Here is a 22,959-nt window from a genome sequence, read left to right as displayed (position 1 = left end):
TTGTTTTTCTATCAGGTGGTCTTGATAGTTCTACACTAGGTGAGTAGAGGGACCAATAATAGGTACTTGTGGTGGTTTTGAAAGTCATGTGCTGCAATAGTATACTTGTCATACATTTTTAGAACCTGTCACCACCCTCACCAACATCTGGAGCTTTGAGGGGATGGTATGGTTTCTGGACAAGGCCCAAGATCTATCAGTTTAACTGGATTTCTTTCTTTTTCACATACGGAGAGCTGATAACTATTGACTGCTCCTGTCCTACCACTTTCAGCCAGAGTATAGATAAAAACAGTCCCACACCAGTACAACAGATGGGAGTCTAAAGTTTCTTCTCAGAGAAATCAGTGAGTGCCCAACAACTATTGCCAGCCAGTGTGGGGCTGTAGGTTTTCAATTTAACAAAACTTGGGGCAGCAGTTATCTTTATGATTATTATTAACCATTTTCATAAAAAAGAAAAAATAATAAGATAAAGTAAAAAGATTCCTACAGAACCAATAAAGTATACTTAACCAATTAAAGTTGTCACAAAACATATGGCAAATGAAAGAAAACGGGAAAACTAACTATAGATGAGGAAACAATAAGAAGTACAACAAATGATAACTGTTGTCTCTGACTCAACTGAGGGTAAAACCTGCAAGCCCATGGTGGCTGGCAGTGGTCCTTGGGGCTTTCCACAGGTCTCTTTGGGATTGTTTGGAGTTTTTTTTAATTGTTTTGGATTGTTTTTGTATCACTGGACAAAAATACAAAGAATATAGTTGAAGTGATCTTGGGGCCAGTCTAGAGATGGTGTCAACTTCCCTGGACTTAACTTCCTTATGGTGAGGGGTTTGACAAGTTTTGAAAATGGGCAGCTCCATTGTCCATCTAGGACTACCACCACAGGTGTGTCTTTGGTCCCGGTACAATGAAAATCATCAAAAGCTCAAATGAATGCTCTCCCCCTCATTCCATCCAAGAAGCAGTTAGAGCAACTAAGAATAATGTCATTCCCAAAACAGCAGTGCAACATTAACTAATACTCATTTAAAACAAAACAAAATTAATTCACAACTCGAAAGAATAGGCAAGATAAACCCTGATATGGAAATAGTCTCCCTTTGCAAAGACAGGAAATTGAATATAAAACTGAAAAAATCTTGCAGAAGACTGGGATGATTTTGAACATTTACTTGAAACACACTCAAATGTATTAAAGTTGCCTAGAAGAAGAAGAAAAAAAAAATCGATCTGGAAAAGACCATAACTTTCACTTTAAAAACACATTAAAAACCAGAGGTTTGTATTAATATAGTGGGTGTTATTGATTGCATGTCATGGAATTTGATTGTGACTACTTCAGGTTGCTTCAGTGATTACACCAGTGCCAGGAGGTGTAGGTCCCATGACTGTGGCCATGCTTATGCAAAACACAGTCATATCGGCACAGAGAGCTGTGCAGAAGATGAAGGCATCCCAGTGGAATATACGCAATCTGCCTCTTGAACCACTAGAGAAGGTTCCCAGGTAGGCTCAACTATGTAGTTTGTTTTTGTAATAGGTGAGTCAGGAATGAGAAATTCTGATATATAGAATACCAAGGTTGAAGTTCTCCAGGAGAATTTCTTGGTCTTCCATTCTGCCTCCTTCAGACACTCGCTCTCCCCTCTCTCTCCTCTCCTCTCTCTCCTCTCCTCTCTCTCCTCTTGCCTCTCCTCTCTCTCCTTGCCTCTCTCTCCTATAATATATATTGAATTATTTGTTTTATTTATACGTGTTTTTTTTTGCATGTTAGTGACATCGAGATTGCCCGTGCACAGACACCCAAAGACATCCTTGAACTCGCCCAGGAAATTGGTCTCCAGGAGTCGGAGGTTGATCTTTACGGAAAGAAGAAGGCAAAGGTATCCCTTTCCGTGCTCCAGAGACTTCAGGCCCAGAAGAACGGCAAATACGTTGTTGTTGCCGGGTGAGGATCAGAATTTGCTTGCTCAAATTTCTATCCATGTACCAATAAGTTTCTTACTTCATATAAAGGAATTAACCAGCCAAAGCATGCACCCACCCCCACTTAGTCTGAGTTTGTTTAAATTTATGATGGATTAACATTAAACTTCTCCATTTCTGTATGGGGGGGGTGGAGAGGGAGGTCACCGATTTAATGAAGCAGCCTTGCTGTAGATGTGCTGTGTCTTATCACACAGTTTCTGACCCAGGGCAATGGGTGAGATGCAGGGATGACCTGTCATCCAGGAGGAACCAAGATAAGAGGGGAAGCGGGTATAGGGGATTGAAGTGTGATAGGGGAAAAAAGCCTTTGGTATATGTATGTAAGTAACATCGGTATGCATTGCTTCTGACCCAGGGCAGAGGGCAGGATACAGGAATGACCTGTTATCCATGAGGAGCTAAAAAAGGGAAGAGGAAAAGGTGGTGGATGGGAGAGGAATGGGTGGGAGTGGGTACTTGCCTTTTGACTTGGCTACCTCCCTTGTAAGGGGGGGGGGAAAGCCCTTGGTATATAGATAGATGCATTGCAAGAGGAAAGAGACTAGTAGTATGTGAGAAGAATATTATTGCAGAGTGAAATTAACAAAGAGGAAGGATAGTTAGAGTTTAGGGGATGAGAATAGTGTATTGGGAATGGTAAGAAGGTGAGGGAAAGAGTGGCATTGTTGGGAAGTAACAAGAGATAAATATGGTAGAGTGGAGATGTATCATCAAAGATACTGGGATGGGAGATAAGGGGTTTGTGAATGCATATGGTTCAGGTAGTAAGAAAAGTGAGAAGGAAATATATTTGGATTCATGTGTAGACATTTGTAGAAGAAATGTAAATGGTGTTAGGGGGTCTTAATGCTAGAATAGATGAACCAATAGATGTAGTATGGAGGTATGGGGATGGTAGGATGGATTGATAGTGGAGAGGTGTAGGAAATATATATTAACCACTTCCATACGGTGACGCCTACGTAGGCGGCATGAGGAGCAAGTGGGTACTTGATGATGCTGACATCGGCATCTTGATTATATTTATCGTAGTCGTACCTATGTAACATCCATTCTCTCTAAACTGGCTTCATCATATTTTCTATGGTTATCAAAATACACGGGTGAAAGAGAACGAACGATTGAGCACTGACTTTATTTTTTATAATGCGATTATTACGATGCAACATCGCATGTTGGGCAGCTAATGCTGCCAAACGTGCGATGTGCCCCGGAGTGAAGAGGTTAAAAGTAAATTGATATAGGGAACAGTTTTTAAGAAGAAAATTGTAGGTGTGTTTGGGCCAGGGTGGCAGGTGGGTGGATAAAGAATATGTTGATAACTATGTAGTGGTACCCAAAAAGAGAATTGGAAGAGATCTGGATGTAGATAGGGTCAAGGGAGAGAGCAGTGAATTGTCAGATTTGGTGTAAGGGAAGTTGAGTGGAAGTTGAATGCCCCCTGCTCGCTGCTTGGATCAGAGGCAAAGACTGTATCTACACAGCAGGGTCAGACAGCTGAAGTTAGTTTACCCCCATTACTTCTTGGCTGACTGGATTAAGGTGTCGTTACTTGTAGTGAAAGTCGAGATGATGACTAATCGAACCCTGCTCGTGGAGAGTTGAACTAAGGGCATGATTCGTTAACTCCCATGCCACAAAGTCCACTGTAAGGGGGACTGTCCTAGCCTCCCAGTAGGGGGAGTTTGTGACGTTAAACCAGAGTAAGTAAACTTTGTAACATGGCAACCCTCCCTCCCTCATCTACTCGAGGATTTACGGAACGGACAAGAAAAAATCCTTACAAGTTGCATCAGTTTCTCATCCATCGCCAACCATTCTCCACTCCCATTCTGCTAGACAGACATTACTCTTTTACCTGATGCCTCTGTCACCCTGCCTATCCACCTCATTCTTAGTCTTGCTGCATTGTTTCTGACCCAGGGCAATGGGCGAGGTGCAGGGATGACCCATCATCCAGGAGCAGCCAAGAAAAGAGGGAGCGAGATGATGAATGGAAGTGGAATGAGTGGGGATGAAATGGGTGGGAGTGGAATCATGCCTCTTTGGCGACCACCCTTTAAGGGGGAAAAAGCCTGTGGTATATGAATGTATGTGTAAATTACCACCACTGCCTACTCAATTCTCTGCTACATGTGACCTCAAATACTGAACTCCTCATTTCTTCCAGTCTTGCTACTTGTTCTCCAACTCGCCATCTTTTTGCCATGTACTGTACATATAGGAAACTTGTAAATAAGAAATACTCTGTATTCTACAGAAATATCAATCAAATTGAACACAGCCCTTTAAGGAACAAGTCTCAGCACAAACTAACTGGACAGTGGTTTTCATATTTACTATAGCTACTTGGATTTTATTTTATTAATCTATTTTGATTGATTTATTTATTAATTAATTTATTTTATTTTTATTCTTATTTTGGCTACCTCCCTTGTAAGGGGGAAAAGGCCCTTGGTATATGTATATATGTATTTTTATTTATTTTCTTTTAGTTTATTTTTTAACCTATGCTTCATTTATGAGACTTTGCTCTGATTAAGTTTTTTTTTACAACGGTCAACTTGCAGTATTACACCAACGCCATTAGGTGAGGGAAAGAGTACAACGACCATTGGCCTAACCCAAGCCCTGGGTGCACACCTGGGCAAAAATGTCTTTGCATGTGTCAGGCAGCCATCGCAGGGGCCTACATTTGGAATCAAAGGTACAGAAAAGGGTTCACAGGAGAGCATGACTGGGGTTGGGGTGAAGTTGCTCACACTGTATATTCATCATATTGTAATGTACAGGAACGGAGGTGTGTGTGTGTGTGTATATATATTTATATATTTTATTTTCCATTTCTCTTTCCCATCCTCCTTCACCAATCACACCTAATTTTAAATTTTATAGATTTAACTTGATCTATATGACTTATGGAGGCTTTTTGAGGAGTAAATGCAGGTACCCTGAAATCTTTTCTTGATATCCTTCAGATGTGTCCATTTCAATTTGTTCTCATGAGTGTTGTGCCCTTCCATCCCAAACAGAGACATGTCAGTTACAATACTCTTGCCATTGAACTGAGCACCATGTTTTGATTCGATAAACCATTGCAATGATAACCATGGTCTTGATGCATATTTCAGGAGGAGCTGCAGGTGGTGGCTACTCACAGGTAATCCCCATGGATGAATTCAACTTGCATTTGACGGGTGATATCCACGCCATCACGGCTGCCAACAACCTCCTAGCAGCTCAGATTGATGCTCGCATGTTCCACGAATCGACACAGACGGACAAGGCTCTCTATGGACGTCTGGTACCAAATGTTAAGGGGAAGAGGCAGTTTTCGCAAATTCAGGTAGGAGCCATGAAAGGCATAGGAAGACCAATGTTGGTGTTGATATGGTGCACTGAAGGAAGGAAAGTTGACCAAGTTCCATGTAGCTTTATGATAGAAAACAAAATTTTACTCTTGAATGGTTAAAATGGGTACTAGGTTTTTATTTGTACTAGTTGTTCATTAATCCTGAAGGGATTTCTCCCCGTTTTCTCTTCTGCATGAGGGGAGAGAGAGGGGGGTCGCTCATTTAATGAAGCGGCCTTGCTGTGGATGTGCTGTGTCTTGTGATGCTGCTTCTGACCCAGGGCAGTGGGCAAAATGCAAGGATGACCCATCATCCAGGAGGTGCCATGATAAGAGGGAGGGAAGTGGGTGGAGGAGAATGGAGTGTGATGGGGATGGAATGGGTGGGAGTGGTTTAATGCCTTTGTTTTTTGGCTACCACCCTTATAAAAGGGAAAAAATCCTTTGGTATATGTATGTATTCAAATTATAAAAAATAATTAAACATATGCAGTCGGTGCTAATTCCCGATGGGGAAGCCCTTGGCCTTGATGACCTGCTGGAGTCTCTTGGGGACAGAATCGGCCAAATTCTGACTGTGGGAAACGGGAATATCCTCCCACACCTTCTGGATGGCTATCTCAAGCTTGGGAATTGTAGACGAAGGTGTGCCATCACGATGCCCAATAAGTTTTCTATGGGGGAAATATAGGGTGACTGACCAGGCCAATCCTCCATGTAGTCGACCTTGCTAGCACTGAGCCACTTTTTCGCTGCCCCTGAGGCTGTGGTAAGGGGCACCATCCTGCTGAAGGATCTCGCACCCAGTTCTCGCAAAACACCCCCCCAGGTTCTCATGCAGAAGGTTAATATAGTCCTCAGAGTTTACAGTCTGGCCCTTTGGGAGTATCACAAAGTTCCCCAAACCACCATAGCCAAGGGCGCCCCACACCATAAGATGGGGTGGGTGCTTAATGCTCGTCACTGTCAAGTGTGGGTCACACACTGACATGGTAGGAGACTTACACACCAGCTGAGAGCAGGGGTGGAAAGAGTTACATTTTATGTTGATCAAAGAATACTGAAGGGGTTTGGAGATTGTACTGCTGCCATGTGATAGTACAAACAGCTACTATATGGAAGGAATGAGTGAAGAAATATTAGCCAGAAAGTGGAAAACTGAAGTGGATGGAGGAAATTTAAGAGGGAAGTTCAGGAATGAGACAGGGGTGCCATTTAATGAAGCAGCGGGGATAAACCAAATCTAACTTTTGGGCAGTTTGGAAGTGCTGCCTTGCTGCTTTTTCTCTGACCTTACCAGTGTGGTGGCACAAAGATGATCATCACGAGACAAAGATGGGAGAGAGGAGTAGATTTTTTAATGGTCGTTGGGTGAGTGGGTGCTTTGACTTTGCCATCTCCCATACAAGAAAGAAAAGGCCTTTTGGGATGTGTGTATGTGAAAGCCACTTTCTTTTTCTGTTTTTTCAGATGAACCGCTTGAAGAAGTTGGGTATTGACAAGACCGATCCAGATGCGCTAACAGAAGAGGAAGTTGGACGGTTTGTACGATTAAACATCGACCCAGAGACAATTACTTGGCAGAGAGGTAAGAGACAAAAGAAAAAAAAAAAAAATAATAAATAAATAAAATAAATAATGAATACATACATACATACTGTACATATACCAAGGCTTTTTCCCCCTTACAAGGGGGGGTAGCCAAAAAGAAAAAGGCATAAAATCATTCCCACCCATTTCATCCCTGGATACACTCCACACCCCTCCACCCTCCCTCTTATCTTAGCACCTCCTGAATGACGGGTCATCCCTGCACCTTGTCCACTGCCCTGGGTCAGAAGCAGTGTCGCAAGACACAGCACATCCACAGCAAGGCCGCTTCATTAAATCGGCGACCCCCCCCGTCCCCCCCTCCGTCCCCCCATTGCATAAAAATGAGAGGACATCCTTCATATCCATCCAACATCCCTCCAACTCATCCATCCTTCCACTCAAACCACCACATCAACACATCCTTCCTATCAATCCAACTCATCCCACCACATCCACCGACATCCTTCATATCCAACTCATCCACCACATCCTTCATATCCAACTCATCCACCACATCCTTCATATCCAACTCATCCACCACATCCTTCATATCCAACTCATCCACCACATCCTTCATATCCAACTCATCCACCACATCCTTCATATCCAACTCATCCACCACATCCTTCATATCCAACTCATCCACCACATCCTTCATATCCAACTCATCCACCACATCCTTCATATCCAACTCATCCACCACATCCTTCATATCCAACTCATCCACCACATCCTTCATATCCAACTCATCCACCACATCCTTCATATCCAACTCATCCACCACATCCTTCATATCCAACTCATCCACCACATCCTTCATATCCAACTCATCCACCACATCCTTCATATCCAACTCATCCACCACAACCTCCATCTTATCCAACTCATCCACCACAACCTCCATCTTATCCAACTCATCCCCCACATCCTCCATATCCAACTCATCCACCACATCCTCCATATCCAACTCATCCACCACATCCTCCATATCCAACTCATCCACCACATCCTCCATATCCAACTCATCCACCACACCCTTCATAACCAACTCATCTACCACATCCTTCATATCCAACTCATCCACCACAACCTCCATCTTATCCAACTCATCTTCCATATCCAACTCATCCACCACATCCTCCATATCCAACTCATCCACCACATCCTCCATATCCAGCTCATCCACCACATCCTCCATATCCAACTCATCCACCAAATCCTCCATATCCAACTCATCCACCACATCCTCCATATCCAACTCATCCACCATATCCAAGTATTCCCACTTGGATCGTAAGAGGTGAGAAGAAAGGGACGGGGATTGGGACTAGGCATCCTTCTCCTTGTAGCCCCACAGGGGAAATTCCTAGAATAAATGAATAAATAAACAAATTAATATATATAATGTGTTTGAATACAGTTTTCATCCTCATCCACCACATCCACCTCCTCAGCTGCCACATCCTTCTCCATATCTAACATATCTCTAACATATCCACCACATCCTCCTCCATATCCAACTCATCCACCACATCCTCCTCATCCTCCTCCATATCCAACTCATCCACCACATCCTCGATGTCCAAATCATCCACCACATCCTCCATGTCCAACTCATCCACCACATCCTCCATATCCAACTCATCCACCACATCCTTCATATCCAACTCATCCACCACAGCCTTCATATCCAACTCATCCACCACATCCTCCATATCCAACTCAGCCACCACATCCTCCATATCCAGCTCATCCTCCATATCCAACTCATCCACAACATCCTCCATATCCAACTCATCCACCACATCCTCCATATCCAACTCATCCACCACCTCCATATCCAACTCATCCACCACATCCTCCATATCCAACTCATCCACCACATCCTCCATATCCAACTCATCCACCACATCCTCCATATCCAACTCATCCACCACATCCTCCATATCCAACTCATCCACCACATCCTCCATATCCAACTCTCCACCATATCCAACTCATCCACCATATCCAACTCATCCACTACATCCTCCATATCCAACTCATCCACCACATCCTCCTTATCCAACTCATCCACCACATCCTCCTTATCCAACTCATCCACCACATCCTTCATGTCCAACTCATCCACCACATCCTTCATATCCAACTCATCCAACCCATCCTTCATATCCAACTCATCCACCACATCCTTCATATCCAACTCATCCACCACATCCTTCATATCCAACTCATCCACCACATCCTTAATATCCAACTCATCCACTACATCCTTCATATCCAACTCATCCACTACATCCTTCATATCCAACTCATCCACTACATCCTTCATATCCAACTCATCCACCACATCCTTCATATCCAACTCATCCACCACAACCTCCATCTTATCCAACTCATCCCCCACAACCTCCATCTTATCCAACTCATCCCCCACATCCTTCATATCCAACTCATCCACCACAACCTCCATCTTATCCAACTCATCCCCCACATCCTTCATATCCAACTCATCCACCACATCCTTCATCTTATCCAACTCATCCACCACATCCTTCATCTTATCCAACTCATCCACCACAACCTCCATCTTATCCAGCTCATCCATCACAACCTCCATCTTATCCAACTCATCCACCACATCCTCCTTATCAACTCATCCACCACATCCTCCTTATCAACTCATCCACCACATCCTCCTTATCCAACTCATCCACCACATCCTCCATCTTATTTGACTCATCCACCACATCCTCCATCTTATCCAACTCATCCACCACATTTTCTTCCTCGTTCACTACAACCTCTTCCAACTTGTCCATCACATCCTCCTCATCCAACTTGTTCATCACATCCTCCTCATCCAACTTGTTCATCACATCCTCCTCATCCAACTTGTTCATCACATCCTCCTCATCCAACTTGTTCATCACATCCTCCTCATCCAACTTGTTCATCACATCCTCCTCATCCAACTTGTTCATCGCATCCTCCTCATCCAAATTGTTCATCACATCCTCCTTACCAACCACACCTTTATCATCCAACTCATCCACCACACCCTCCATCTTATCCAACTCATCCACCACACCCTCCATCTTATCCAACTCATCCACCACACCCTCCATCTTATCCAACTCATCCACCACACCCTCCATCTTATCCAACTCATCCACCACACCCTCCATCTTATCCAACTCATCCACCACACCCTCCATCTTATCCAACTCGGGACTGCTTGGACAGACAGTCTAGGGAATAACAACAACAACATCATCTTATCCAACTCATCCACCACATCCTCCATCTTATCCAACTCATCCACCACATCCTCCATCTTATCCAAATCATCCTCATTCATTACAGGCTGCACAAATACATCACCTACAGACCATTTACACCATGAAACAAAAGTCCTCAAAGTCAAGGACCACCTCGACATGAGAGGCACACAAACACTTGCTGCAGCCACCACAAACACATCACACCCGCTACACTACATAGCAGAACACCCACAACACACCAAGAAACATTAAAACTACACCCAAAGACCTTTATTACACACAGATACTCTCTTCTCTTCCTCCACAACCACCAGATACCAGCCTCCGGAAACATATTCATAATCATATCACTCACCGCTCCATTAACACACTGAAAGACAACACACTGCTGCATGCCAGACCCCCTGATATCCACCCTTCTGAATCTTCTCTCCCACGTAGGGACAGAGTCCACTTGGCCAGACTGCGATGCGGTCACCACCCAGCACTTCTAAGCTACCAGAAGAGGCTGGACGACCGTGTTGTGAACAGCTGCCCAGGATGTAACACTTCACCCCATACCATACAACACATAATGGAAGACTGCATTATACACAATCATGCACGCAAACAACACAACATACACTCTATAAAGGATTTGTGGGAAAACCCAGTTTTCGGCTGTGGCCTTCCTTGGGGAGACGGGACTGCTCGGACAGACAGTCTAGGGAACGACAACAACAACAACAAATCTTATCCAACTCATCCTCCATCTTATCCAACTCATCCTCCATCTTATCCAACTCATCCTCCATCTCATCCAGCTCATCCACCTTGTCCTCCATCTTATCCAACTCATCCACCTTGTCCTCCATCTTATCCAACTCATCCACCTTGTCCTCCATCTTATCCAACTCATCCACCTTGTCCTCCATCTTATCCAACTCATCCACCACATCCTCCATCTTATCCAACTCATCCACCACATCCTCCTTAGCCAACTCATCTACCACATCCTCCTTAGCCAACTCATCCACCACATCCTCCTTAGCCAACTCATCTACCACATCCTCCCTAGCCAACTCATCCACCACATCCTCTATAGCCAACTCATCCACCACATCCTCTATAGCCAACTCATCCACCACATCCTCTATAGCCAACTCATCCACCACATCCTCTATAGCCAACTCATCCACCACATCCTCTATAGCCAACTCATCCACCACATCCTCCATAGCCAACTCATCCACCACATCCTCCTTAGCCAACTCATCCACCACATCCTCCTTAGCCAACTCATCCACCACATCCTCCTTAGCCAACTCATCCACCACATCCTCCTTAGCCAACTCATCCACCACATCCTCCTTAGCCAACTCATCCACCACATCCTCGTTATCAAACTAATCCAGCTCATACTACTTAGCAAACTCATCCGGCACATGCTCCTTAGCCAACTCATCCACCACATCCTCCTTAGCCAACTCATCCAGCACATCCTCCTTCTCCAACTCATCCACCACCTCCTCCTTAGCCAACTCATCCACCACATCCTCCTTAGCCAACTCATCCACCACATCCTCCTTAGCCAACTCATCCACCACATCCTCCTTAGCCAACTCATCCACCACATCCTCCTTAGCCAACTCATCCACCACATCCTCCTTAGCCAACTCATCCACCACATCCTCCTTAGCCAACTCATCCAGCACAACCTCCTGAGCCCCCTCAACCACCACATCCTCCTTAGCCAACTCATCCACCACTTCCTCCTTAGCCAACTCATCCACCACATCCTCCTTAGCCAACTCATCCACCACATCCTCCTTAGCCAACTCATCCACCACATCCTCCTTAGCCAACTCATCCACCACATCCTCCTTAGCCAACTCATCCACCACATCCTCCTTAGCCAACTCATCCACCACATCCTCCTTAGCCAACTCATCCACCACATCCTCCTTAGCCAACTCATCCACCACATCCTCCTTAGCCAACTCATCCACCACATCCTCCTTAGCCAACTCATCCACCACATCCTCCTTAGCCAACTCATCCACCACATCCTCCTTAGCCAACTCATCCACCACATCCTCCTTAGCCAACTCATCCACACATCATACATAGACAACTCATCAACCAAATCCTCCTAAGCCAACTCATCCAACAAATCCTCCTTAGCCAACTCATCCACCACATCCTCCTTAGCCAACTCATCCACCACATCCTCCTTAGCCAACTCATCCACCACATCCTCCTTAGCCAACTCATCCACCACATCCTCCTTAGCCAACTCATCCACCACATCCTCCTTAGCCAACTCATCCACCACATCCTCCTTAGACATATCTTCCATCTCATCGTGCTTAGAGAACTCTTCCAGCACATCCTCCTTAGCCAACTCATCCACCACATCCTCCTTAGCCAACTCATCCACCACATCCTCCTTAGCCAACTCATCCACCACATCCTCCTTAGCCAACTCATCCACCACATCCTCCTTAGCCAACTCATCCACCACATCCTCCTTAGCCAACTCTGCCACCACATCCTCCTTCTTATCCAACTCTGCCACCACATCCTCCTTCTTATCCAACTCTGCCACCACATCCTCCTTCTTATCCAACTCTGCCACCACATCCTCCTTCTTATCCAACTCTGCCACCACATCCTCATCCAACTCGGCCACCACTTCCTCCTTATACAACTCGGTCACCACATCCTCCATATCCAAGTTATCCGCCACATCCTCTTCATCCTCTTCTGCCTCCTCATCAACTACATCCGCCTCTTCATTCAACTCATCCACCACACTGTCCTCATCAAATTAATCCACCATATTCTCATCCTTGTCCAACTTGTCCATCACACCCTCCTGCCCACTGCCTGGGTCAGAAGCACTGCAGTAAGACACAGCACATGTGCAGCAGGGCCACATCACTTACCCTCCCCACACCTTACACAGGAACATTGCAACTAACACGGTGTTCCTCGGAGAATAGGCTGTAATACCATCAGATGACAAATTTTTTCTTGTAGCAAGAAGGTCCCAGTAGACATTTCAGGAGAAGTCTACAGTGTAAAGGTTGTGATATGTCATCTTCTGCAGTGTTCCCTTCACAGCTCTCCTTTTCCACCACTTCTCGAAGATGACTGATCACAAGCTGTACACTCCATAGGAGACTTCTTAAATGCCAACTAGGGATCTTCTTGCTACAAATATAAAACTTACCTGATAGTAATGTAGCTAGTTCTCTGGGGAGGACTGTTGGTTGTAACGTCAAAATAAAAAATAATTCCCAAGCCATCTTAGTTTACTCACCTTTAAAACTTTCAATTGTCTTTGAAATTTATAAATATGTGTAAGTTTGTGTATGTATGTAATCTCTTTGCAGTGATGGACACCAATGACCGGTTTTTGCGGAAGATAACAATTGGACAGAGTCCCACCGAAAAGGACAAGACACGTGAATGCCAGTTTGACATCAGTGTAGCCAGTGAAATCATGGCTGTGCTTGCTCTCACTACCTCCCTGCCAGACATGAGGGAGCGCTTGGGGAAGATGGTGGTGGCCTCGGACAAGAACGGAAATGCTGTCACTGCTGAAGACTTGGTAAGGAATGCAAATATAAGTGTTCTCCATCTCTCTCTGTCCCCCTCTCTCCTCCCTCCCTCTCCCCCCCTCTCTCCCCCCCTCCCCATCATTTACTTGTTCTGTTGCTCATTTCTCTTTTATGGAACTTACTGCAGAATCACAATTATGTTTAAAAATTTACATTTATTCAAATTTGTACATGTTATTTATATATACACTTGCAGGGTGCAAGTGGAGCATTGACAGTGCTTATGAAGGATGCAATTCGCCCCAACCTGATGCAGACTCTCGAGGGTACTCCAGTCTTTGTCCATGCTGGTCCATTTGCCAACATTGCCCATGGCAATTCCTCCATTTTGGCAGACAAGATTGCTCTAAAGGTAGGACACTACTCTAATTCAGTCCTGCCTGTTTGTTTGAAGGTCGATTATTTTGTGGGCCATGAACAAAAGAGTAGATACTTCTGGGTAATGTGGAACACAAATATTCACAGTATGGACTTGTGTATCCCTTTAAGACATGAATACCTTTTAACTTGTTCATAATTTTTTTTTGTGATTTAGTGTAACCATTTAGCAAAATCTAGTCCAGACTGAGCTTGCACGGAAACATATTATAGGAGTGAACTTCTCCATGCATTCCATCTTGCATTAGATCAAAACTTAACCGGTGGGTACTCGAGTCCTGTGAATGTTTGTGGTAAAATTACCTTTGCAGGTTTGCACCAGTATTTTTCCATGTTGGCATCTGTTCAATTCCTCTCCACCCTTCCACCCCTTGTAACTAGATGACATGAGTATTGGATGTCAGTCCATTGCTCCAGTCCGTCTTGTAGGAGACTTGTCCAAATCCTGTGCTTGCATATGTAAAAATGCCAGTTTAGTAGCCCTTGTGACTCTAGTCTTTATATAATTCATTCCGTTCTATTTTGTTTCCAACAAATGCACATTGGAACATGGTAGTGGCATTCTTATCCCCCAGCACAGGGTATAGGAAATAAATGGTGACTTTGGAATTATCTCCCCCCTCCCCTACAAGGAGGCAACGGAAAGGAAAGACGGTAATAGAAAAAAGGGGGGGGGGGGTTCAGCTCATTACTACCCTTGAAAGCATTGTGCTAACCTAATGTGAGGCATTGACCACACAAGTTTTATACTGTCATTTTTGGAGGATTTTAGTGACACCTTTGAGTGAGTCATGCAGTATTATGATCAGATTAATAACCAGTCAATAATAACCATTTTTAATATGTATTCCACTTAAGTTTTTTTGTGCAGTACTGTACGAAAAGATAGAAGCACTGGTTATTGGAAATATAAATTCAAATACTGATATATACGAGTATGTGTACAGGGGAGGGGGGTGACCTTTCAATCAGGTATTTAGATGGGAAAGGTGGTTGGATGGGTTTTGTTTCCATGTACTGTTAAATGTATTTTATTTGATTTTTTCTGTATTTATTTATATCTTTATTTATTTATTGATTTTTCAACCAATCTTAGTACATATGATCTGTACCATATATAGCAGATCAATTTAAAAAGTAGAAAATGGTAGGCTCTAACAAGCTTGTCATTAACTTGTAAACAGCTGGTTCCCCTTTGCTTGATAAAATTCTGACAGTAGATATGTACAATAATGGTTGCTACAATATACAAGTTAGAGCCAAGTTGAGAACCACTACTACAGGAGCCAGAGGTGATACAACAGTTGTAGTTTTAGATTAGTACGAGCATAGCAGTAATTTTATTGTGGCCTATTTAGGAGGTAAAGCCCAATCCCTTACATATTCCAGCTTGTTGGTCAGGATGGCTTTGTGATAACTGAAGCAGGTTTTGGTGCCGACATTGGAATGGAGAAATTCTTCAACATAAAGTGTCGCTACTCAGGTTTGTTCATTGTATGTTTATAAGGCAAAGGAGGCCTTGGATGTAAGTGGAATGTCAGTCATGCAGAGGAAATTGCTTAAGATAGGAATGAATAAGAGGTTGATTGTGAATGGATAAATGGATAGTCTCCTCACTAGACTGCTTCATGTTTTACTTCAGGGAGATGTAGTGGTTTGGGGTGGGGTAAGTCATCTCTTAAGAAATTTAACTTGCTATTTTTTCTTGAATCTTTCATTTTTGCTATCATGCTAGTCCGGGACATCAGTCTGTAGTTCAATGGTTACTCTTTGTCCTTTTTAAATTGGTACTACATTAAGTTTTCCAAAAGTATGGCAATTTCTCTTCCTTTAATGAACATGCAATGAAGTTGTGAATCCTGGCTGTCAGTTGGTCCCTGCATTCCAGAAGTATCACCAGGTCCTGGAGCATCTCTAGCATCCAGTGTTGCAAACAATCAGTTAAATGTTGTGAACTCCAGCCAATCAGGAGGCTAAGACTGCCCTTACAGAGGACTTTGTAGTGTGGAATTTAATGAACTTGATCCAACTCACACTTATGAATTTGTCCCAAACGTACTTTAAACAGACATAGAACATGAACAGTATCACAGAGATACAACAATTCCATCATGGACACATAAAAATAGCACTTATCCAGGAAACCAAACCAACGCTACAAACCCCACACATGCACGTATGCATGTGCATGCATGCACGCAAACAACACAACATACACACTATAAAGGATTTGTGGGAAAACCCAGTTTCGGCTGTGGCCTTCCTTGGGGAGACGGGACTGCTCGGACAGACAGTCTAGGGAACGACAACAACAACAACAACCCCACACACACATTTGCTGACTATACCTTTCAGGGAAGACAAAACTCACCACAATGTAAAATTAAAACAAATACACAATAGCATATACTTCTCCAAAGCAAAAACTAAATGTCAAACAATATCCATCTATCTATCAATCAGACACGTCAGAAATAATTAGTCCCCAAATAAGGATGAAATGGGTGGGAGTGAAATTATGGCTTTTGACTTTGGCTATTTCCCTTGTAGAGGGAAAAAGCCCATGGTGTATGTATGTATGTGCATGGCAATGGGTGAGGTGCAGGGATGACCCATCATCCTGAAGGAGCCAAGAAGAGAGGTAGTGAGTGGTGGTGAATGGGAGTGGAGTGGGTGAGGATGGAATGGGTTGGATTGAAATTATGCCTTTTTATTTTGGCTACCTCTCTTGTAAGGGGGGGGGGGAGCCCTTGGTGTATGTATGTATGTATATGCATGACTTGGCCACCTTAGCAAGAGGTAAATGGCAGTTTGGTATGTACGTAGAGAGAATGAATTTGTTTTTGTTCTTTTGGCAGGACTGTGTCCAGATGCAGTTGTGTTAGTGGCTACTGTGAGAGCTCTGAAAATGCACGGAGGAGGCCCACCAGTTACGCCAGGTGTCCCACTCCCGTCAGCATACACAGAGGTTGGTAGTTGTTTGGTATATCCCATGGGAGGTGTTGGGTTAATGTATGAAGTATATTACGGAATAACGGATAAAAATAATGTAAAGAAGGTAGAAGCTGAGGGTCGCACATGATGGTCGTCTTCGTCCAACTTCTTTGTAAAATTGATATCTAAAAAAAAATTGCCATGTATTCTCTATCTCCTCTCCTCCCCACTCCAACCCCCCAATACTCGTTCCCATCTCCCCTCAGTCCCCCTCCCCCCCATTTTGCCTGTCCCCACAATCCCCATCTTCCCCAAACCCCCTCTTTTCCCTCCCCCCTGTCCCCTCATCCTCCCTTCCATGTCCCCTCACCCCTTCCATGTCTTCTCACCCCTCTCCCTGTACCCTATGTCCTCCCCCTCCCTCTCCTCCCTCTCTTGCCCTCCCTCATCCTCCCTCGTCCTCCCTCTCTTGCCCTCCCTCATCCTCCCTCTCTTGCCCTCCCCCATCCTCCCTCTCTTGCCCTCCCTCTCTTGCCCTCCCTCTCTTGCCCTCCCTCTCTTGCCCTCCCTTGCCCTCCCTCATCCTCCCTCTCTTGCCCTCCCTCATCCTCCCTCTCTTGCCCTCCCTCGCCCTCCCTCGTCCTCCCTCTCTTGCCCTCCCTCGTCCTCCCTCGTCCTCCCTCTCTTGCCCTCCCCTCGTCCTCCCTCGTCCTCCCTCTCTTGCCCTCCCTCTCTTGCCCTCCCTCGTCCTCCCTCTCTTGCCCTCCCTCGCCCTCCCTCGTCCTCCCTCTCTTGCCCTCCCTCATCCTCCCTCTCTTGCCCTCCCTCGTCCTCCCTCTCTTGCCCTCCCTCATCCTCCCTCTCTTGCCCTCCCTCGTCCTCCCTCTCTTGCCCTCCCTCTCTTGCCCTCCCTCTCTTGCCCTCCCTCGTCCTCCCTCTCTTGCCCTCCCTCATCCTCCCTCTCTTGCCCTCCCTCGTCCTCCCTCTCTTGCCCTCCCTCATCCTCCCTCTCTTGCCCTCCCTCGTCCTCCCTCTCTTGCCCTCCCTCATCCTCCCTCTCTTGCCCCCTCCCTCTCTTGCCCTCCCTCGTCCTCCCTCTCTTGCCCTCCCTCGTCCTCCCTCTCTTGCCCTCCCTCATCCTCCCTCTCTTGCCCTTCCTCGTCCTCCCTCTCTTGCCCTTCCTCGTCCTCCCTCTCTTGCCCTCCCTCGTCCTCCCTCTCTTGCCCTCCCTCGTCCTCTCTCTCTCTCTCTCTCTCTCTCTCTCTCTCTCTCTCTCTCTCTCTCTCTCTCTCTCTCTGTGTCTGTCTGTCTGTCTGTCTGTCTTCCTCCCCTTCTCCCTCCCTGCCCTCTGTTACTAACTTGTGCTTCCTACAGTTTTTGAGGAATAAAATGTTTTAAAGAAAATTCCATAAGTTTGAATGTTCTGAAGTTCATTGCTCTTTCTTGTTCTTTCTTGCAGGAAAATATTGATCTTGTGAGGACTGGTTTTAGTAACCTAAGGAAGCAGATTGAAAATGGGACAATGTTTGGGGTTCCGGTGGTGGTGGCCATCAATGCTTTCGGGTAAGGAATGTGTCTGAGGGATCAGTGGTGGGTACCTGCTTTTATCGGTCCTGCAAGATGGACAGCAGGGCTACCCATTTTCAGAGCTCGCCAACCCCCTTGTGTACATTGGGAGGTGCAGCCCAGAGGGGCTGAGATTTGGTCCCCTCCTTTGCAAAGGGGAGAGAGCCTTTTGGTTTATCTGGAAGTGAGATAAAGGATAAGACACGGGGTACATTGATGATTGTTGAGAAGTGACATAATGTTAGAAGAAAAGAATTTGAGGGAAGATGACCCTGAAGGAGTTCCTCTGAAGATGAGGGCCAAATAGAAGGAACATTGCGGTAGCTTGCATCTTCAAGGTGCTTCGAATGAAGCTGATTTCCAGGAAATGTTGTTGCACATCTTTGTTACGAAAAGATACTATTGAACAAAATGACAGTCCATGTGGAAGACTAATTGCAAGGAAGTAAATTAGGGACAATAGAAAGCATGTAGTGATGAAGGTTCCTTGGGAAATTGTGTTAAATATTGCAATGGAAAATGTGATGACCCAATGGGTAACAAAGACATGACTTGTGAGAAATTACACGGACATTGGACTTGTTTACCAAGGAACCAGACTGTATTGGCTCCTGAAGTATCTTTAACCTATGTGAGAAAGTGACCATGTACCACTTGAATTTCAGTTGGAAGATGGGAAAATAAAGCCAAGTAATGAATTTTAAAGGCATTGCAGACTAAATTATGGGAATCCAAACTTAGGTATGAGAATTATTTTGAAGCCAACTGGGATGAATTTATGACCAATCAATCCATTGCTTTGAGTTCTTCTACAAGAGATCCATAGCTTCCAGATAACCTGCAACAGCCACTGGATTGGCCAATAAGTAATTTGTTAAACATCACTTTTGAGTATGGCTAAGGTGGATCAGTGGAAGAGTGTTTGGGGTCTCCTGTGTAATGGTTACTTGTGGGATAAAATTCATGGTTAGGCCTACGAGTATTCTTTCCTTGATATTGTTTTAATGTTAGATGTTGAATTGATCCCATATACGGTACTATAGTTAAATAGGTAAATGCACACACCAAAGGTCTTTTCGTCCCTTGAAAATGTGGCTGCAGAGTCAAATCAGTAGTAATAAAAAAAATTTTTTTGCACTATCCTTTATTCTTTATTGAATATATAATGAATTCCTTTGGGGAACAAGTGTAGCAGATTCAAGGAACTCTAAACTAGTTAAAGGTGTGATCCTGTTAATCTACTCCATCATATTTTGCAAGTTCAACATACCTTTAATAAAGATAACAGGGAGGGAAGAGGGTGGAGGGGAGTGGAGTGTGATAGGGATGGAATGGGTGGGAGTGGTTACCTTGCCTTTGTCTTTTTGCTACCTCCCGTGTAAGGGTGAAAAAAAGCCTTTGGTATATGTATGTAACATACCTCCATGCACATATATGCTCATAGGGCTAAAAGTGAATTGATACATAAATCAAATCTTGAATATTTTTTACGTAAACAGATCAGACACTGAAGCAGAGTTGAATTTGATCAAGGAGTTGGCCCTGGGTGCGGGAGCCTCCGATGCCGTCATTTGCCACCACTGGGCCAAAGGTGGCGAGGGAGCCAAGGATTTGGCCCAGTCCGTAGTCAAAGCAAGTCAGCTGTCGTCCAATTTCAAGTGAGTTATTTTCTAGTTTTTATGCAACAGCAGTTATTGAGGGGAAAGTAAGAGTGCATGGCGTGAACACAAGAGGGGGGGAACAGAAGATGAGATGAATGAATAGGGGGGGAGTCAAGGGTGTTCTCTTATAGGTCGGCCTCAACCTATTCCCCCTTTCCCCCTCTTCTCCCTCTCTCCCCCATTCCATCCCCCTCCCCCATTCCATCCCCCTCCCCCATTCCATCCCCCTCCCCCATTCCATCCCCCTCCCCCATTCCATCCCCCTCCCCCATTCCATCCCCCTCCCCCATTCCATTCCCCTCCCCCTTTCCATTCCCCTCCCCCTTTCCATTCCCCTCCCCCTTTCCATTCCCCTCCCCCTTTCCATTCCCCTCCCCCTTTCCATCCCCCTCCCCCTTTCCATCCCCCTCCCCCTTTCCATCCCCCTCCCCCTCTCCATCCCCCTCCCCCTCTTCCCCATCTTCCCCCTCCCCCTCTTACCCCCTCCCCCTCTTACCCCCTCTTCCTCTTACCCCCTCTCCCTCTTACCCCCTCTCCCTCTTACCCCCCTCCCTCTTACCCCCCTCCCTCTTACCCCCCTCTCTCTCTTAACCCCTTTCCCTCTTACCCCCTCTCCCTCTCCCTCTTACCCCCCCTCTCTCTCTTAACCCCTCCCCCTCTTACCCCCTCCCCCTCTTACCCCCTCTCCCTCCCTCACTCCCCCTACCTCTTCCCCCTCTCCCCCTACCTCTTCCCCCTCTCCCCCTACCTCTTCCCCCTCTCCCCCTACCTCTTCCCCCTCTCCCCCTACCTCTTCCCCCTCTCCCGTACTTCTCCTCCTTTCCTTCCTCTCCCTACCTCTCTCTTCTACCCCTTTCTACCTCTACCTCCCTCTTCCTATTTTTCTCCTTTCTCCCACACTCCCCCCTCTCTCTCTCTCTCTCTCTCACTCACTCTCTCTTTCTCTTCTTCTCTTCCTCTTTCTCTCCCTATTCTCCCCCTCTTTCTCTCCCTATTCTCCCCCTCTTTCTCTCCCTATTCTCCCCCTCTTTCTCTCCCTATTCTCCCCCTCTTTTTTTCCCTCTTCTGCTCCTTTCTCCATCTTTCCTTCTCTCCCCCTCTTCTACCCCACTCTCTCCCCCCTTCTTCTGCCCCCTCTCTCTCTCTCAATATCTCTCCCCTCTCCCCCTCTTCTGCCCCTATCCCCCCTCTTCTGCCCCTATCCCCCCTCTTCTGCCCCTCTCTCCACTACCCTCTTTTGTCCCCCTCTCTCTCCATTCCCCTCTTTTGTCCCCCTCTCTCTCCATTCCCCTCTTTTGTCCCCCTCTCTCTCCATTCCCCTCTTTTGTCCCCCTCTCTCTCCATTCCCCTCTTTTGTCCCCCTCTCTCTCCATTTCTCTCCTTTGCCCTCTCTCTCCACATCTCTCCTTTGCCCTCTCTCTCCATTCCTCTCTTTTGTCCTCTCTCTCCATTCCTCTCTTTTGTCCTCTCTCTCCATTCCTCTCTTTTGTCCCCCTCTCTCCATTCCTCTCTTTTGTCCCCCTCTCTCCATTCCTCTCTTTTGTCCCCCTCTCTCCATTCCTCTCTTTTGTCCCCCTCTCTCCATTCCCCTCTTTTGTCCCCCTCTCTCCATTCCCCTCTTTTGTCCCTCTTTCTCCATTCCTCTCTTTTGTCCCCCTCTCTCCATTCCCCTCTTTTGTCCCCCTCTCTCCATTCCCCTCTTTTGTCCCTCTTTCTCCATTCCTCTTTTGCCCCTCTTATTCTTCTTACTCCATCCCTCTCATCTGCCCCTCTTTTCCTCTCTTCTGCCTGCCTCTGTCTGTCTGTCTTTGTCTTTCTGTCTCTCTGTCTCTCTGTCTCTCTCTCTCTCTCTCTCTCTCTGTCTGTTTGTCTTTGTCTCTGTCTTTGTCTCTCCTCTCCTCCTCTCCTCCTTCCTCTCCTCCTCTCTTCCTTCCTCTCTTCCTTCCTCTCCTCCTTCCTCTCCTCCTCTCCTCCTTCCTCTCCTCTTCTCCCTCCCCTCCTCTCCCCCCTTCCCCTCCTCTCCTACCTTCCCCTCCTCTCCTACCTTCCCCTCCTCTCCTACCTTCCCCTCCTCTCTCCTCTCCTCTCCTCTCCCCCCTTCCCCTCCTCTCCTACCTTCCCCTCCTCTCCTACCTTCCCCTCCTCTCCTACCTTCCCCTCCTCTCCTACCTTCCCCTCCTCTCTCCTCTCCTCTCCTCTCCCCCCTTCCCCTCCTCTTCCTCTTCCCCCCTCCCTCCTCCTCCCCTTCCCCCCTTCCCCTCCTCTCCCCCCTTCCCCTCCTCTCCTACCTTCCCCTCCTCTCCTCTCTCCTCCCTCCTCTCCTCCCTCCTCTCCTCCCTCCTCTCCTCCCTCCTCTCTTCTCCTCCCTCCTCTCTTCTCCTCCCTCCTCTCTTCTCCTCCCTCCTCTCTTCTCCTCCCTCCTCCTCTCTTCTCCTCCCTCCTGTCGTCTCCTCCCTCCCCTCCTCTCCTCCCTCCTGTCTTCTCCTCCCTCCTCTCTTCTCCTCCCTCCTCTCTTCTCCTCCCTCCTCTCTTCTCCTCCCTCCTCTCTTCTCCTCCCTCCTCTCTTCTCCTCCCTCCTCTCTTCTCCT

At 46.1% G+C, this 22,959-nt stretch overlaps 1 protein-coding gene across 4 annotated transcripts in view; it reads left to right on the top strand.

The window, feature by feature from the left end:
* The window catches only part of pug (pug C-1-tetrahydrofolate synthase, cytoplasmic), a 76,253-nt gene that overhangs the window by 28,132 nt on the left and 25,162 nt on the right, over positions 1-22,959 (top strand). For all 4 annotated transcript variants that reach the window (XM_076209926.1, XM_076209915.1, XM_076209920.1 and 1 more), the window contains exons 10-20: positions 1,352-1,515; positions 1,784-1,957; positions 4,569-4,705; positions 5,130-5,344; positions 6,821-6,938; positions 13,605-13,822; positions 14,029-14,184; positions 15,600-15,693; positions 17,069-17,178; positions 18,604-18,707; positions 20,210-20,368. In XM_076209926.1, coding sequence (XP_076066041.1) covers positions 1,352-1,515; positions 1,784-1,957; positions 4,569-4,705; positions 5,130-5,344; positions 6,821-6,938; positions 13,605-13,822; positions 14,029-14,184; positions 15,600-15,693; positions 17,069-17,178; positions 18,604-18,707; positions 20,210-20,368 — 1,649 coding nt within the window. The remainder of the gene's footprint in view (positions 1-1,351; positions 1,516-1,783; positions 1,958-4,568; positions 4,706-5,129; positions 5,345-6,820; positions 6,939-13,604; positions 13,823-14,028; positions 14,185-15,599; positions 15,694-17,068; positions 17,179-18,603; positions 18,708-20,209; positions 20,369-22,959) is intronic.

The sequence above is a fragment of the Oratosquilla oratoria genome, chromosome 2 (genome assembly GCF_046742065.1).
Source record: "Oratosquilla oratoria isolate Oo_2021 chromosome 2, ASM4674206v1, whole genome shotgun sequence".
Lineage (NCBI taxonomy): Eukaryota > Metazoa > Arthropoda > Malacostraca > Stomatopoda > Squillidae > Oratosquilla > Oratosquilla oratoria.
Note: the sequence above shows the minus strand (reverse complement) of the source record. Positions and strands in the feature narration are given on the sequence as shown.